The following is a 17,601-nucleotide window of genomic DNA, read 5'->3' on the forward strand; positions in this document are numbered from 1 at the left end:
TAGCCGAGGGAGCCAGCTATCTTTGGCTGAAGACATTTCAATAGTCATGTGGCCAGCATGACTATACACCAAGGAGCACAGAACGCTGTTACTTTCTCACCAAAGTGGTACCTATTTATCTACTCGCATTTGCATGTTTTCCACCTGCTAGGTGGGCAGGAGCTAGGGCAAGTAACGGGAGCTCACTCCATCATGTGGTGCTCAGGTCTCAAACCCGGGCTGTCAGCTTTCCAGCTGACAAGCTAAGCATCTTTAACCTCTGACCACTACGCCTCCTCACCATTTTTACCTAAGACTTACAAATCATTAATTCAGACAACACCAAGACCATTTCAAACATTTTACTAAATCAATTCACACAAATTCCAAATTGCAAATATAATTAAGGGCAATGGGGTACTTTTCTCCTTGGATTCATCATTAAGACATGAAATAAACACAAATTAGATATGTAGCATTATTTTCTTTCTTTAAAAAGATGAGAAAGGAATGCCACCTGATAAAAGCACCACAACACTGTTACAAAATAGGGTCTGCCGGTTTCTTTCACAAATAAAAGACTATGTACTGCTAACAACTTTCCAATCAATCCATAATTCATTAAAATAAAACTATAAAATCTCCTAGATTACACTAAATTCAGACAATGCCTGGAATACAGTGCATTAAACAGCAGTAATGTCAACTATCAGTGCCAACATAAAACATTTTTAAAAGTAAAAAAAAGCCCATCTTTATTCCCTAGATGAATGAAATTTAAAATAAGGGGCTCTCTGTTTTACAATGAGGAATTTAAGGAGAGGGGCTGGGCAAAGAGGCAAGTATCATTTGCTTTCTAGACTTAGTTGGCATCTAACTTGGCCATTTCTTGCACGTAAATCCCTATACTCTCACTATCAAAGAGAACAAAATAGACTGTCTTGATTGAAGAGGACATCGTTGATACAAAATAGCTGGAAATGGCTTTCAGGATCAGCTGAGCAGCAGTCTGTTTTGGGAAACCATTCCTATTCAAAGAATTTTGGAGAGAAAAGATAATTACAATTAGTTTAATAAAAGTTGAAAGTGGCATATGTATGTTTAAAAAATGTGACAAAATCCTAATGAGGCTTGCAACAAAGTGTAGTTTCCTAGTACCAAAGGTCCTATCAATGAATTTTATAGTGACGTTTATAATGAATTCCTATATCAGCATGCTTGGGAGTACGTCCACTGAAATCGCTGAGTAGACATATATACTATATTATACATTATACAGGCATGTGCTGTGCATCTTGCAGAAGCTTGAAGGAGGAATATATGGGGTGAGATTCAAAAGGAAAAGAGGGAGACCCTGATTCTTTTTTCACTTATCTGAAGAGCAGAGACAAACGGCAGCCTTTTCCTTCCTATCTTTTCTTTGTAGACTGGTTCTTAAACCACCATGGCTTGTAAAGCAGCCACTGCTAATAACCAAACATAAGCTATGGAAAAGCTTGGAAAAGCAGGGCTCAATTCTACTTAGGCAGCAATATATAACAACAACAACAACAACAACAACAACAACAACAACTTTATTGTCATTGTAGGTGTATACACAGTATACCCATACAACGAAATTCACTTAACATCCAAAGACCAGGTCCAACACACATAACAATCCCCAAACACACTCCCACCCCTAGAAATTTATGGTCTATTTCTTCCAAACCTACTCCAAATGTTCTTAATGAATTGTAATCTTTAATGTGACAGAAGGGGAAAATATTCCAAACTAAATTTCAGTTAACTATTTAATGTCATGTTAAATTGAACACGTGTGTTAATTTGAAATAAATTATTATTTTGTGAATTTATTTGTGGGGTCTACAGTATGTCCTTATCCTCTTGGCCTAAAAATGTTGTGTACCATTATGCTACAGTAATGTTGAACTTATGGTTGGAAACAACACACATAAGTTTTTGCATATTTTCAGGGAATCCCTAACTAACTATTGATTGCAAATCCTAAGGAACAAGCAGTGGAGAAAGGGGATTCTTGAGCGGTTCCAATATGAATAGTTGAAAAGGCAAGCTTTAGAGGACTTTGAAGATATGCTCTGAAGTCTACATTTAAACAACGGTACTTATTGCTTTGGAGAAGAGTATATAGAACTTTGAACTTTTAAAATGCCATTCTACAAATTTGGCTTTGCTGAAATTAGACATTGTAGAACATCTGGCATAACGATTATAGATTGCCCATTGTGCCTCCTCCCCCCTTCCCTCTTTTCTTGAAACACACACACTTATAATGAATCAGCCCATGTAAATTCATGTTTTATCCATAAAATTGGACAGAACTGTTTATACAGATTTAACGAGTAATGTCTGGTTGACAGATGTCTGTCCTAGAACAGCTGTGTACATGTGTTGGGACTGAGAGAAACTGCTGCTCTTAAAAACATTTTTATGTTTTAAGATTTTTATTTACCATTTTTCAGATTTGTTGAAATGAACTGACAAGACGAGTATGCTATTCTTTAAAGGGACACATTTTCACATGGAATGTAAATCTGATTCAATACCATTTAAACTCCACTCTATATACATACATAGCCCCACACAAGAGAACTTTATCAAATAGTAAACATTTTTTCATGCTGTAATTAATATTTAAAATGTTAAGAGGGAGGGAGGGAGAAAGAGAGAGAGAGAGAGAGAGAGAGACAGACAGACAGACAGACAGACAGACAGACAGACAGAGAGAGAGAGAGAGAGACAGAGAGATATCCACCATAAGTGGTTAGCAATAAGAAGCCAGCAGAACCGCCAGGGATCATATTGACAAATCATGATTTGCTGAATTTTACAGTTAAGTAATTTATCATGCTAAAACACAATCCTTGGATTATAAACCACAATTTTGCCAAACACAAAAAATAATCACTTTATTGCCTAGCATGTAGTGTGAATATAGATTTGGGGACAAACTGGATGAATTCCAGGTTTACCTGCCACTTCCAATGGAAGGAAATGCAATTGACTTCAGTTTCTTTTCATCTGCCAGTGCTAAGCAGTTTTTCACTGTCTTTTCCAACAACTCTTCACATTTGTCTGAACCCCAACTGGGGCTATTGCAGTGGATGACAAATTTTGCAGGCAATCCATGTCCTGAACTGACAACAGCTGGTTGAGGGGAAAAAATAAGACTGTGTTTAATATTTTGGAAAATACTATTGGAACAGTATAATTCAGCAATGAAGGATACATATAGTTCTTTACTCCAATGATCACCTATACTACACACTGAATGAGACTATATTTATCCCAGTGGTAAATTCGGACATTACATGAAATTATAATTTGATCCTGGGGAGGGGGAGGCAAACATGCCCTGTACCCTACATACTTATACTCTTTGGTCATATTCACATGAATTAGATCAACTGTGAAATACAAATTCATTACAAATTCACACAGATTTTCACCTCGAATGGTATAACGCTTACCATTAATATATAGGTAATACTATATAAGTAAGCTCTACCTACTTATTTTTAATTTTTGATTACCTAGGATTCTATATTCCTTCAATCATTCACACTTCCACATGCAGTTGACTTACATAGGACTAGATGCCTCTATTTTTTAAATTTTTTTTACAAATATAGTAGTTTGAATTAGTGCATATGCTAGTAGCGATTTAAAAGTGAATGTATGCATAGTTTATTTTCTTTTCCCCCATTTCTCGTTTTTATTATTTTCAATTTAGTGTTAACGCCTTCTTATAAACCCAGGTCCGAAGGCTTTTTTGATACAATCCTCATCAATGACATGCTGAGGACATTCTGGCTATTTAAAAGAATCCAAGCTAAACTGAACTACCATCTATGAGACATATATATAAAATGTTCCCCATTTCCCAAGGATTTAAACTGCACCTCCTGCTGTGTCCAATGGCCCGTTCTTTTTGCGAAGTTCAACAACAGCCTCCAGGAATTCTTTTCCACCCCGCTTCTCCAATGTGCTCCCTGTGCAAGAACAGAGCGGTGACTGTTCCACATCCAACAGAGCATTTATCACTTCAGGTGGCTACACATCACAGATTTCTCTGAGCAAAAAATGGGGGTGGGATGGGGGACTGCAAAGTAAGATCTAAACCTTTGAGGACTGGTCCATAAGTAACAATTCCCTCTTGATCTTCCCTCTTTTTAAAAATTTGCCCTCCCACGGGATTTATCCCGATGCAATTTGCAATGCCAACCAGCAGGGCGGTGACATTTCATGCTGCTGCTTCCATAGAACCAACAGTAGATATGCCTTCCGGAGAACGGGCTAATGCAATGAGACTTGACTGTTGTACCAATGCTTTCCCATGGAGGGCAAGTTCCCCCTTTCTGTTACAGACTGCTTTAAAGACAAAGTTGCCATAAGAAGAACTTGAAACTCACCTCATCTTCATCCCTGACCCCAACAGGTGGCCCCCGGGAGTGTAACAGTCTTGTGAGTGCAACTGGCTGCTTTACTTGACAACTGCCCGGCTTGTTGAACCACCTTTAACCAAGAGGAAGAGCCTCAGAAATAAGGAGATTCTCTAGGGTACCCCTTTCCCTCCACTGAATTGCTTCACTACAGCTACGGAAGTGTAACAAATGCTGCTCGAGTTAGGAAGGGAGCTGCATCATTTCCATTACGGGCTGAGGTTTGCGCAAAGGCAGTCCACCATGAACTGGTTTAGATCTTATTTTGCAGCTTTACTTTAATACAGAGGAAATAGAACGTAGCTGGAAAAGGTTCATTCCTAATGAAGCACCCAAATCACATTGCATTTGTTCCATGATTATACAAGGAGCGAGGCAAAGAAACAGTGACAGTGACACTGGATTAATTCTGGATTAAAGCAGTAACTTTGTAAATTGATCTCTGCAGCCTAACCATAAATATATTTACCTAGTAAGTAAGTAACTTGGGGCTTATTTCAAGAGAATTTTGTGACGATACGTAGGAACAATGCCTCAGGTTGCAATCTTTGCCAAATTCAGCGAAGCTTACTTCCAGGTAAACATGTGTAGGGTCAGGCTTTTGGTACTTTAGAACAATATTTCCAAAATGAATTCACTCAACTGATACAGGGAGGGGGCTGTAATTTCTAATGGAAGTCCACATATTATATGCCCGTTGAAAATATTTCTTAACTTGGCAGTGCGTATTGAAACCAAGTATCTAGAACTACTGGGAATCTATTATGCTTTACTTGATATCACAGCCTAATCTTTATTGGTTTTATTGTAGCTGGCTGGGGAATTCTGGGAGTTGAACTGACAAGTTTGAAAAACACTGATATAATATATGCATATCCTGCTTTCCTTCTATCACGGACCCATTCTATCATTAAGGAGGGCCCCAAGTATTTTTTTTCTTCAAACATGGATGAGAGCCATACATCCTCAGTTCCTGGAAAACTGACCTTGGGAGCAGCAGAATCAAGTTATTAAATGAAAAGAATATAAATGACTCACACATTTTAAAAAATTATTAATTGTTAGTTCACAGTCCATAAACTATGGCTCCTGATCCTTTTCGTTTGTTTTTTTGCACTGCTTCTCTGTTCCACAGGAGTTATACTGCTGAACTACAGGTAGGAAACTCCAGATCAACAGGTTGACTCCCAGAGTCACCTTACAGGTGAGACGGGCGGCATAAAAAATTAATAAATAAATAATAAACAGGCTCTTTGAGTTTCAAACAATTTTTGCAGTAGTAACAGCAAATAGAAATGAGGACTGTCTGTCATATGGTAAGGCATATGTTTTGCATGTAAAAGCTTCCATGCTTTTTCCGTATTATCTGAAAAGACAGGGAGACCCTAAGATATGAAATATATTAAGCTCCTGACACTCATTGCACAGAACTCTAAATGAAATGGTCTGACTCAATCCAAGTTGACTCAGTTTCAGTAAATTTGACAGAAATGATTCTGGGAACAGTGACCATTAGGAAGTGATCACACTGACTATAAAGGAACTATGTACTGTTAAGTTCCTCAAAGGTGACTGAAGCATAGCTAGTTGGAGAATTCTGAGAGTTGAAGTCCACAAGTCTTAAAGCTGCTCTACAGCTTTCAGCTGAGTGGCTCTTTGCTCAACACAAGCATAAATATATGTGAAACTCCCATAGAATAATGTCACTATTTCATGCTGTCAAAGCAGGCATTGGTATAATGGTGACAACAGCAGATATCTACAAAATTTGTGAAATATTTCCCCAACATACACTGCAGTTAGAAAGGTCTTTATAGAAATAAAAGTTAATCATTTGAAGCTAAGCATGTATGCACTTCTATTCTTTCTTCCAGCAGCCACAGGCATTTAGAAGACCATATGTTACTGAATGAAACAATTCAGGTCTTCCTCTCCCAAATCAAATATTGATACTCAAGCACATCTTGCTATTTTTTTAGAAATTACGGGTTCTGCAAATCAAAATAAAGGACATATTGCATATGTAAATTTTTCCATCGATTTCAATGGAAATAAGCACCATTAAGATAAAATGGATCAAACCATTACTTTAAAATGTATATGGTTTCTGATCTATGATATTCCATGTGAAATTCTGCACAAAAGTTAGTTCTGGACATTTTTCCTGCATCCTTACAATATACAGGAAAAAATAAGGTGGGAACTGGATATGGTAGCTTAATGAAAATTTACATGGTTCTCAAAACTGTAAATTTGTAACTGATAAATAATAGAACTTTTCCAAATGTAACCAAAGTTATATTCTTTGTATTGAAGAATCAGGTACCTACAGTACTTTACCACAGGGATTCTTTAAGACAAACCTGTGTTTCGTGACCGTATATCGAAAATGTATATTTTATGATGGACTTTTATTTTTAAATGTTTTATTTGCCTCACTGAAATGGCATCCCTGATTAGGTTCTCCTATATTTTCTGAACTAAGAGGCTCAGGTATTAAAGCATTAGAATACCTGGTAGTAAATGCACCATGGTAAGATTGTTAACATAGCTGATTTAAGGAGATTAAAGCTACTGGCATTCAAAAACTAATGTTATTATATATTGATCTTACAGTGGTTCCTAGTATTTCTGGGAGGAAGGTCTTACATCATTGTACTTTGCTATGCTATGAATCCTTGCCTCCAAAATATCATTATTTTAATACTGACGGTCCCTTAATTTGATAATACATTTGTAGGCTGTCATTCCTTGCTTACCACAGGCCCATTACAGTATTAATAATTAATATTGGTGTTGGTTAATACCTATGTGTGGTCTTTTAGAGTCCACACCAACTTGATGTCATATAATCAAACAATCAAAATTGGATTTAAGCTTGTGAAGTTAGCATTCTCTCAAAAAAATTACACTTTGGTGCGATGCTTCTGTTAAATGGTACCTTTCTTAAGTGTTCCACATGAAGCTCTAGTTTTCAGGGCAAGGTCTCTTAAATTGTATGCTCAGAGACTTAACTCTTACTACACAATGAGGCAGAATCACTCTCTATGTAATAGAGATAAAGTTGAAATCTCCCAAAATTAATAAATTAATGATTAGTACCTACAAAAACACCCCTGGATTTTCTTGCCTTGTGTTTTTTCTAGAACTCTTTTTTTATTATTCATTTGTCAGTTTATTGTAGAGAATTGTGGATTTCAGAGGGATTTGCATCTAGGCACCAATCAACTCCAACTTTGCTTAAGTTCCCCCCCTCCCCCCAAGATTGGTCAAGGTTGCTTTGCATTGATCAAAGAGCTTTTTTCACTTAACCATTTGGAATTTGCTCTGGAATTGAAGTGGATTGCTGGAAGTGAGAAAAGAATGCAGCTCTGCAGAGCAGGGACAAGGTTGTTGCTGCTGATTGGTCATGCATACACACACAAAATCTGCAGCACTGAACTCTCCATTACCTACTTCACCACCGGTGTAGAAGTCAGAATTTGTCGGGTGAACGACAGCATCACTGTCGATTGTGGCAATGTCAGCCTGAACAACTTGCAACTACAACAGGTAAACAAATGTGTATCAACCATGTTGGTCAAAGACCCAGAACAGGATCTACATTTATGTACATGCCAACATCCTTCTTTATCCTACCTTTTGGGCTCCAAAATATGTGTAATAAACCATCACAATAAAGCCTAAGAGTCTGTGTACAGGTATGTGCTGAGAAAAGGGAGAATGAAAGGAGAAGGTAGAGAAACATCAAATACATAACTTTTAGTACTTGACCAATAGGTCAAAGACACTGCATTTCAGGAAGGAAGTATAAAGAACAGCTAGCATCTTCTTGGTTTTGCAGAACCTGTAAAAATGTAATCTTAAAAAACATGGTAACACCATCCAATCTGGCTCATCAAATCTAACAAAGCAACTGTTTCTCCATTCTGATATACTATCTTTACAATATTCCTTGGTTTTTATAAATATTGCCAACATGATTTTATTAATCATGTTGGGAATATTTATGCATTAAGACCTACAGAAATCAATGTGTACTTTAACTCCCCAGAGGTTCTGGGAACATTTTCAGCTTGCAATACTATAACTACTTGCTGAATATGTAACCCCATTGAAAGGGGCAGATATCCTGAATGGCATAGGGTTAAGGGATGAAATGAAACATAGTCTTTTGCTTTGACAGTCCTTTTGGGCTCATTCTGGCCTGAACAAGCAATGTCCGTGTTATCCTGAGGCAAAACTCTTAAATTCTCCCTCTGAAACTAATAATAGAAAACAACTATATGACCGAGTGCTGAGCCTTTGAAGGATATAAATAATTTGCAAACAATAGATTATAAGGTGCCTTAACTCTAGAGTTCCCAGTAGCAGTCTTATGACTAAGGAACTAAAGATTCAAGAATGAATATATGTAGAGATTTCAGCATAATATTTGTTCTATAACTTCTAAATAAACAGAAACATAGGACTATATGGAATTCACCATGGTAGTTGTTCTTTGAGAAAAAAGTGCTAATTTCATAATTTCATATTTTAAGTTCCAAAATATGATACTTTTAGATTTTAATTATTTGTGTTTAATTTTATCATGCTACTTCTAAGTTTATTTTTTTAAGTTAAATGTATATTTTAAGTTAAATGTAAGAATAAAAATATTTTTAACCCTATGTTCTGCAGATTAATATACATAGTAGCATTTCAGAAAAATGTTTAAGTACTTAACATTAATTTCATATCTTCATTAAAGTTCAATCAGGATATACAGTAAAATGCACTTGATTACCCTTGGCAATGAATGGGAGGTGGCTTTTTTTTTAAAAAAAGAATCACAAATATCAAGGATTTAGGAACAATATTCTGAAATGGAATGCTCCAATCATAGAATGCAATCTCTCATTCAAGATGGTAAATCTGGTTGAAGAAGTTATTCATAAAACACCTAAATCAAGGCAAACTACTATTTTCACTTTAATCAACTCCCATATAATGTGGGAATTAAATACTCTCTCTCTTACCTCATTTAAATAAAAATTGTGTGCCTAGTAACTTCTCTTTGATAAAATGATACTTAAAACGACAATTAACATAGATCATTTTAACATTAAAAAAGCTATAACACAGCTGATAAGACAGCTGCCTGGAGGAAAAACTCCAGAAGGATCTGGTGCTTATAGTGCAATCCTAACCAATTGCTTCTTACATTTGCAATATGCAAATATAAAAATAAAAAAAAATATTTTAATTCTGCAGATTAATACACATGGTAGCATTTCAGAAAAATGTCTAAGAGTCTGTGTACAAGTGTGTGCTGAGAAAAGGGAGAATGAAAGGAGAAGGTAGAGTAACATCAAATACATAACTTTTAATACTTCTGTGTATGCAGAAACAATTCCCATTGTATTCAATGGAGTTTATTCTCATGTAAGTCTGTGTAGGACTGCATCCTTAACTGTATATGTCTATCCATTTCTGTCTTTAGCTAAAACAAGGAAAATAGAAAACTAAAATCAGAATGGAGAAACTGCTTAGTTTGAAGCCAACTTGATGATATAAAGAGCTATTTCAGTCCTCACGGAATTTATATGCAAAATATTCCCAAGGGAACCAACAGTCACATCTGATTATTATGGAACAACATTTAAATGATTTCAGAGTTACTCAGAGAGCCATTTTCATGCAAGTAGTATCTGGAGAATGCTACACATATTAATAGTCTTTCCATTATATATTTTGAGTACTAGAGATGCACTCTTCTATCTTCTTACCTGTGTTAAGTCCCCGTGCAATCAAATGGGATTTGTATCTGAGGAACATACATTGAGTTGCACGATAAAATATCAAATTTATTACATGAAAATAATCTGCAAATTCCATAATTTTCATGTGACTGTTAGTTATAGCCACCCATTTCCCATTTACCTAGATCATCTTTAAGGTCAATGTCAGCATTGGTGGGATTGATAATGGCCTCCACTTCGAAGCCGGCTAAATTACTGATTTCACTGTGAATTAGGTTCAGCTGAAAAGAAAAGCATGAGGTGGGAAATAACAACAGGACAGTTGGGAAATCACAGAGAAGCTGCAGTAAAAGTAAGCTTTGCAACATAGATGAGGATAGCATCTCCGAAGGCAAATGTGCAAAAATAAACAGCAGGTCATAAAGAAGATTGCTTATAAATAAACATAGAATATGTTTCAAACTCTAGACACTAACATGATTCTCCACGTGGGAAGTCAAAATTTGACAGAACACGGCTTAGTTTACAAATTGTAATGCCAGATGGGGAAGGGTCTCCAAAAGCCCAAGGATGCTAAGTTGCTAGGAATTGCTACTACAATCTCGAGCTTCTTGCTCATGCAACCCAGGGGCATCTTTTGACCATAATAGCAGAATTACGCACAGCATCCATTTAAATTGATGTGAAAATAGCCTTCCTTCACATTGTTTATGTTTTATTTTTTGTGATTGGTAGACAGATCATTTAAGTTCAAATTTTTGGCAGAGTGCATGAGTATAACTATGTAATTTTGAGTTAAACAGCAAAAGCATCCTAAAACACAAGAGTAATTTCAGCTGAAGCCAGTAGGATGTTAATACCCAGTAGATATGAGATGGATTGCACTGTAAACAATTCAGAGATGCCCTGAAAAGTTTGATTGTAGTACTTCCACTCTACAATTTTACTTTTGAATTAAGATGAATGATGTAAATATCCATTCTTAAACATCACCAGAGAGATGGCAAATTTTATTTTATTCATTTCTAATATTTTCTGGTTTTTTTCATGTTCTGTTGTTTGAAACTTGTACTAAGATTGCCACAAAAAAAAAAAAAGTGGGGGAGGAGTAGGAGAAGAAAAAAATCAGACTCATCTAAAAAGAAAATGAAATATTAATGAAGGAAGGGTTCATGCTGTTATATGTGTACAAAATTCTGGCTGGTTTATAGTCTTAATTATTATTTCAATATTCCATTTGTAACTAAATTAAAGGCAAGATAGCAGACTTGCCTAAAGCAAAGAAAGAATGGAAATCCAGTCGTCTATTCCTGCTTTCTGAATTCCAGTTAAATCAACACATGTTATGTCTGAATCAATCCATTGCTTATATTCCACTGTTTTCAAAATGCCACAAGTAATAAGCAGATACTGGAAGACTGCCTACTGTACAAATCCAGTAAGAGCAAGATCTTAATTTGAAAATAAATTTCCAATTATGTATTTAGACTCAATAAAAAAGACAGAGGAAAAGAAAATGTATTTAGTCTGTTGTATGTCTAGTGGAGAGTTTGCACACTTAAGCTTGTAAACAACAAATTGTATTTTGTGCAAAACAATTCTTTTCTCGAAGGAAATGTTCAGTGGGTACATAACATTTCCCTGTCCTCCCCCTCATTAGACAGCAGAACATTTGCCTGCTTGTTGAAAGGAATTCTTTTGAATGGAAGCATAGCAGATGGCAATACTGTCCCTTAGGCTCCCTCCACTGTCACAAAAGACATTTTTCTGTTCAACATTAATATAAATTTATACTGCATAGCACGTGATAGCTATATGGATTGATGATGCCATGGATAAACATTAGTCAAAACCAATACATGATATAATTCCAATTATACAACAACTTTAAAAAGAGGTATTTCTATTATTATCTGCTGCCACCATTTCAGATTACTGTCTTTCCAACAGCCATATATTTCTTAGACTTCTTAAGGGCTTCCATGTATGTTACTAGCAACTTGTGAAACGAATGTGGTTAGAACAACATGAGATTAACAGGATTAAGAGGGCTGAGATTAAGAATTCTCCACATAACAGTCTTTTGATATCACTTTCATTCAACCACTATCAATACATAGCATATATTTTTTGGCCTCACACAGACTAATAAAGTAAATAATAATATAATATAATATAATAGATATAATATAATATAATAATATTGTAGCTCAGTATTCAAAGCTTGTGATAACAAACAATAATACTTAGAATAGCAGTAAGTCATGGAAAGTTTAGGGTTAAACTTTGTAAATATGGCTAAATATATACACAAAGCCTTCTTAGATACACAAAAATTATCTACTTGAATATATGGCTCCTTGCTATGATACAGTCTCATATTATCTTGTATTTCTCCATACATCATTATTTATAAACCAGTATTTATTGTTCAACCTTTAGCAAATAGCTCTTAATATTTATGGATGTGTCTTGATGAAGAATTTCAATTATCATCATGCCACTACAGTAGAATAATATGATTAGAAGCCATATTAATATAAATCATGTTAAAAGATAACTCTTTTCTGTACACATTTACAATCGCCTCTATTCCTGTGAAAATTTCTTTCTGGAGGTTTCTTGTATATATATCAAACTCTACTATTTCAATGCAATATAATTAGCCAATGAAATATGACACTATAGCACCAGAAGAAATCTGTTTACAATTTTTGTAACCAAACATAGCACACTTTATTTTTAATCATTTTTTAAATGTAATTCAGATTGGAGAAAATTGGCCTTAATTTTTCAATTGCAAGGGAAATATGTAGCAACATGTGAATGGTCAAATATGCAGTTTTCAAGTCCACATATGTCTTGAAAAAACTAAGAAGTGGGGATGAACTAGTTAATGTTTTTCTCACCCACCAATCCCTCCAATGTTTTCCTAAATTCTTTCTTTCCTTAGATCATACAGTGTATGAGTTGGGATTGGCTTAAGACTATGTAAAAGTTCTTTGGATTGTGGTTGAAGAATCCTCTTGCAATATCCCCCCCCCTTACCACCACATCTTTTTAAGAAACTGATGCATATTTCTTTTATTGCCCATGCATTCTATTTATGTTAATTTGTGACTCTGGGTTACTATGTCAATCCCCTCCTGTCTCTATTAATGCTTGCAAATTATTTCCAGGAAGATAACCTTAATTCTAAACTTGATTTCAGCCACTTTCCCTTTCTCTTGTGTTAAATTATTGCTACTCTGGATTACTGAAACCTTTTTCTTACAATTATAGTTTAGGCTTTTTATCTCTATGAAATCATTATCAATTTTTTTCAGTTTTATTAATCATTTATTTGGCCAAATGGTGTTTCCCAATCATTATCTTTTACAAGATTCTCATTCTGTTTTATAGCAAAATAAATGCCATGTCTTTACTTTTTCATGGCTGTATTTTCATCTAATTTTTGAAAACTTTCTGCCTAGCCTTTGGTTCCTTCTACTCTGCCAGGGTAATCTACTCGAAGACTACCTTCCTATCTGTCTCTTCTTGGGTTGCTCAATAAATATAAGGCAGTATGTCTTCCTCTTTTGAATGCCTAGAGTAGTGCTCCCCCCTTTTTTGAGCACCAATGACCGGTTCCATGGAGAGCATTTTTCTGTGGACCAGGAGGGAACGTGGTTTCACATGCTGTCCACAGCCCGGGGATTGGGGACGCCTAGCCCTAGAGACCTGTCTTTTCTGAGACTATTGGATTATGAAGTATGCAAACTGTATTTGTTCATATTTATTATTAATCTTATGTCTGTTTAAATTTTACTCTCTTTTGGAGTGGGGCCTTTTAAAAAATCCACTGCAGTTTATAAATTGATGGCATTCTGTACTTAATATATATCATTTACAATGTTTGTAAAATAAGTTGAGAATATTTCCTTTTACTCATAGAAATGTATCTCTAGGTTCAATTAACACACATGTATACACACACACACAGAAAATATTTTGAATAAATGCACAAACCTACCTTTTGCCCAAGAAATAGACTTTTGGTGGATAAGACAGTGAAACCATCTGTTGGGGTGCCTTCTGTTGTGCTGTCAGCACTTGCTGATTTACTGACTTCTCCCTGTTTCTTTTCACATATAAATCAGTTAACCAATCAGCCTATTAGCAAATCCAATTTTAAATAAACATTACATAACTAATGTACACACACACACATACATACATACACACATAAAGATAAAGGTAAAGGTTCCCCTCGCACATGTGCTAGTTGTTCCAGACTCTAGGGGGCGGTGCTCATCTCCATTTCAAAACCGAAGAGCCAGTGCTGTCCGAAGACATCTCCATGGTCATGTGGCCAGCATGACTAAACGCCAAATGCGCACAGAATGCTGTTACTTTCCCACCAAAAGTGGTCTCTATTTTTCTACTTGCATTTTTTACGTGCTTTCGAACTGCTAGGTTGGCAGAAGCTGGGACAAATAACAGGAGCTTACCCCGTTACGCGGCACTAGGGGTCAAACCGCTGAACTGCCGACCTTTCGATTGACAAGCTCAGTGTCTTACCCACTGAGCCATCATATCCCTTAAACACATATACATACACATACATATATACAAAGACTGAGAGATAGCAACTATATGTTGGGATAAGCAAATTCCAGAGAGTAAAGAAAGTTAGCAAAATCCTGATTTTTAGATCTTAAATGCTGAAGTCAGGTCATCCCTTCTACATCTTTTTTCAAGAGCAGCATCTATTTTCCTATGTTAAAAAATAAATAGTAATTGGTGTAACAACACCAAAAATAGCTGGCTTCTTGGACTCTATAGCTAGGAATGAACGTGCAGAAAACCAGAATTGAAAACGTAACTGCACAGCAGTCTATCTATACATCGAAATCTATAAAAGAAGTTGAATTTTTATTACTATGTATCTGAAAAGTCAATATTTCACATATCCACTCTTGAAATACCTAGATCTCATGTAGATATTCTTATGAACCAGAATAAATTCAGTGCAATTGTATTTTACTTTACATTAGATTGGAGATCTTAGGGAGAAGGGCGGTATAGAAATCCAATATAAAAAAAATAAAAAAAAAATATATTTTACTAGTCATGTAGCAACTTACTTACCCTATTTCTGAGCAAAAATGCATGACAGGCAAAAAAACTGTAGGCCAAAAAATTGTAGATACCTTAGACTTTCTTGCTACTTTCTTTGTGCTTGCTTTCTTTGTCGTGGTTTTCTTCTGTGTTGGTGACTTTGCTTTTTTAGCTGGGGGTGGAGTGATGATTGCTTCCAATTTTCCTTTTGAACCCCGCTTTTTGGCCAACAACTCTGGGTGAATATTTGGTAATACACCACCACTGGCTATGGTGACACCTTTCAACAGCTTAAAAGGAAATGGAACAAAAAGGTATCTCTAAGAGATTTTAAAACTTGAAGAAATGAAGACTTTAATTCTGAAGAAAAGGATAATGAAATACCCAAATTAAGAGTTGAGTCCCTACCACGTGATGAGATTCTATGTCAATTTTAGAGTTAACAACTGCTGATATATTTTCTAAAAATATCATTCAAATGAAGCAATTTTGACTTATTTAACAGATCATGAGTTACATTTTTAGACAGAATAAGCAGGAATTTTAAAAAGAAAGAAAAACAAACTCCTAAAACCATGGAATGTATTTTCACCTGATTTAACTCTTCATCATTTGCTACAGCCAGCAAGATATGTCTAGGAGTGACACGACCTTTCTTGTTATCTCGTGCTGCATTTCCAGCCAATTCAAGAATTTCCGCTGCCAAGAAAGATAAAATTGTTTTGATTCTTCTTTTTTATTTTCAAAATAGAATGCACGACGTTATTCAGGAATTTTAAAAAATGTAATCCTAAAATCAATAAAAGAACTACAACTGGTACAACAATATTAAGGATAAATAAATGGGACAAGACATTTGATAAGAATTAATTGCACATAATCTGGTAACATCTTATTTCACCACAGGGATGGAGGACAGTATAGATGCATGTGACATCAGAGGTATTCATCTGTGCAAGTTTTCTCCAAAGATGTTCTCCAAAAATACTTTTAGGAAGTATTTTAAATGCATTTAACACATCTGACAGTCTTGAACATAAACCAGGTTTTTAAGAATTTTGCTAATAATAACTTGATCTGGAAAACGTTAGTAACTGTGTACAGAAATGATAACATATGTTAAGAAAGAGCAAGGATTGTCCAGCTAAATAAACAATGGAAATACCCAAATTTTCTACTTTCGTGGCAATGTACATTAAAAAGCAATTGCAGGTAAAGGAAGCAAGAAGATTAAAATGGAAAGAGCCACACAGATGATTATAAAGATAGTGAATAGATAAAGAATGCAAAATCACCAAGCAAAATATTCAATGGATATAGAAGATTTAATAAATAACTAAAGTATGCATACTGTATACATAAACATATTTAGTTACTAGTATATTTAAAAGCAATATATTTTGTTTAAACAACTTCAAGTAAGCACCCTATTCTACCAAAATTCTGTTCACTATTTTAATGGCTCATTTTAATGTTGCTTTTAGTTATATCAGTTTTCTGGTATCTTAAAGTTATTTTCACTATAAGCTGCTTCAGCATTGGAATATATGAAAATTGAGGTATAAATTCAGTAATAAATGAATATGGAATATATTTAACCATGTCAGAGCGTGTACACAACTATTAGATATTTTTTTGGATTATTATTATTTTTTTACAAATAATCTGGTCATTAAAGTTTATTGGGAAATCTGTGACTGCTTTTAGACAAGCTGTGGGTATATTTCATTAATAACAAAATAATTTTCCAATGCTTTTAAAAAAGCAATGAATACTACTAAAAACTTGATGAACACAGTCAAAATGATGACAGTCTTACTAATTTTATCTTGTGCCTAATTCATACTCCACTATACTTGTTATCAATATCCATTATGATGAATTGCATTGCTCAGTTTGGAGATAAGATTCTCTTCCATAAGTATATTAATAACTACATGCTATTGACCAATTCCATTCATTGCCTTTATTAGAGACTAGGAATAGATTTTTGCTTAACATCTGATATAAACATACAAAAAGTCATATCACAGAGTCTATAAGTATTCTCTAAAATTCTATGGGAATTATTTTTTTGTCCTTCACCCATCTCTTAAGATTTTCTAAGGTTACCTCTGTAAAAAGAACCCCCACCCCAAATAATCATTTTGAGATTTTTTAGATATCTCAATCTCTTGTCAGATACAAGATGTAAATATGCTTGGAAAATTTAAATTGGAGATATAGCAAAAAGAATGTAAGGACAGAAGAGAAACACATGCATCTCTTTCTCACAGTTCTTGACTGACAAAATGTAACAGTACATTTTTCCATCTAGT

The 17,601-nt window shown here is 35.0% G+C and overlaps 1 protein-coding gene across 2 annotated transcripts in view; it reads right to left on the minus strand.

Moving 5' to 3' along the window:
- Positions 1 to 326: 326 nt before the first annotated feature.
- Positions 327 to 17,601, minus strand: part of MACROH2A1 (macroH2A.1 histone) — a 38,401-nt gene continuing 21,126 nt past the window's right edge. Inside the window, exons 3-9 of one of the 2 annotated variants that reach the window (XM_034403725.3) lie at positions 15,876 to 15,982; positions 15,376 to 15,573; positions 14,196 to 14,303; positions 7,895 to 7,985; positions 3,903 to 3,992; positions 2,973 to 3,147; positions 327 to 1,007 (exon numbers count right to left, since the gene is read on the minus strand). In XM_034403725.3, the coding sequence (XP_034259616.1) occupies positions 842 to 1,007; positions 2,973 to 3,147; positions 3,903 to 3,992; positions 7,895 to 7,985; positions 14,196 to 14,303; positions 15,376 to 15,573; positions 15,876 to 15,982 (935 nt within the window). In that variant the 3' untranslated portion in view covers positions 327 to 841. Of the gene's footprint in view, positions 1,008 to 2,972; positions 3,148 to 3,902; positions 3,993 to 7,894; positions 7,986 to 10,364; positions 10,465 to 14,195; positions 14,304 to 15,375; positions 15,574 to 15,875; positions 15,983 to 17,601 lie in introns of both variants that reach the window. The other variant, XM_034403715.3, reaches the window with a different exon arrangement.

This window comes from Pantherophis guttatus, chromosome 2 (genome assembly GCF_059756535.1).
Source record: "Pantherophis guttatus breed Tessera chromosome 2, ASM5975653v1, whole genome shotgun sequence".
Taxonomy (NCBI): Eukaryota; Metazoa; Chordata; class Lepidosauria; order Squamata; family Colubridae; genus Pantherophis; species Pantherophis guttatus.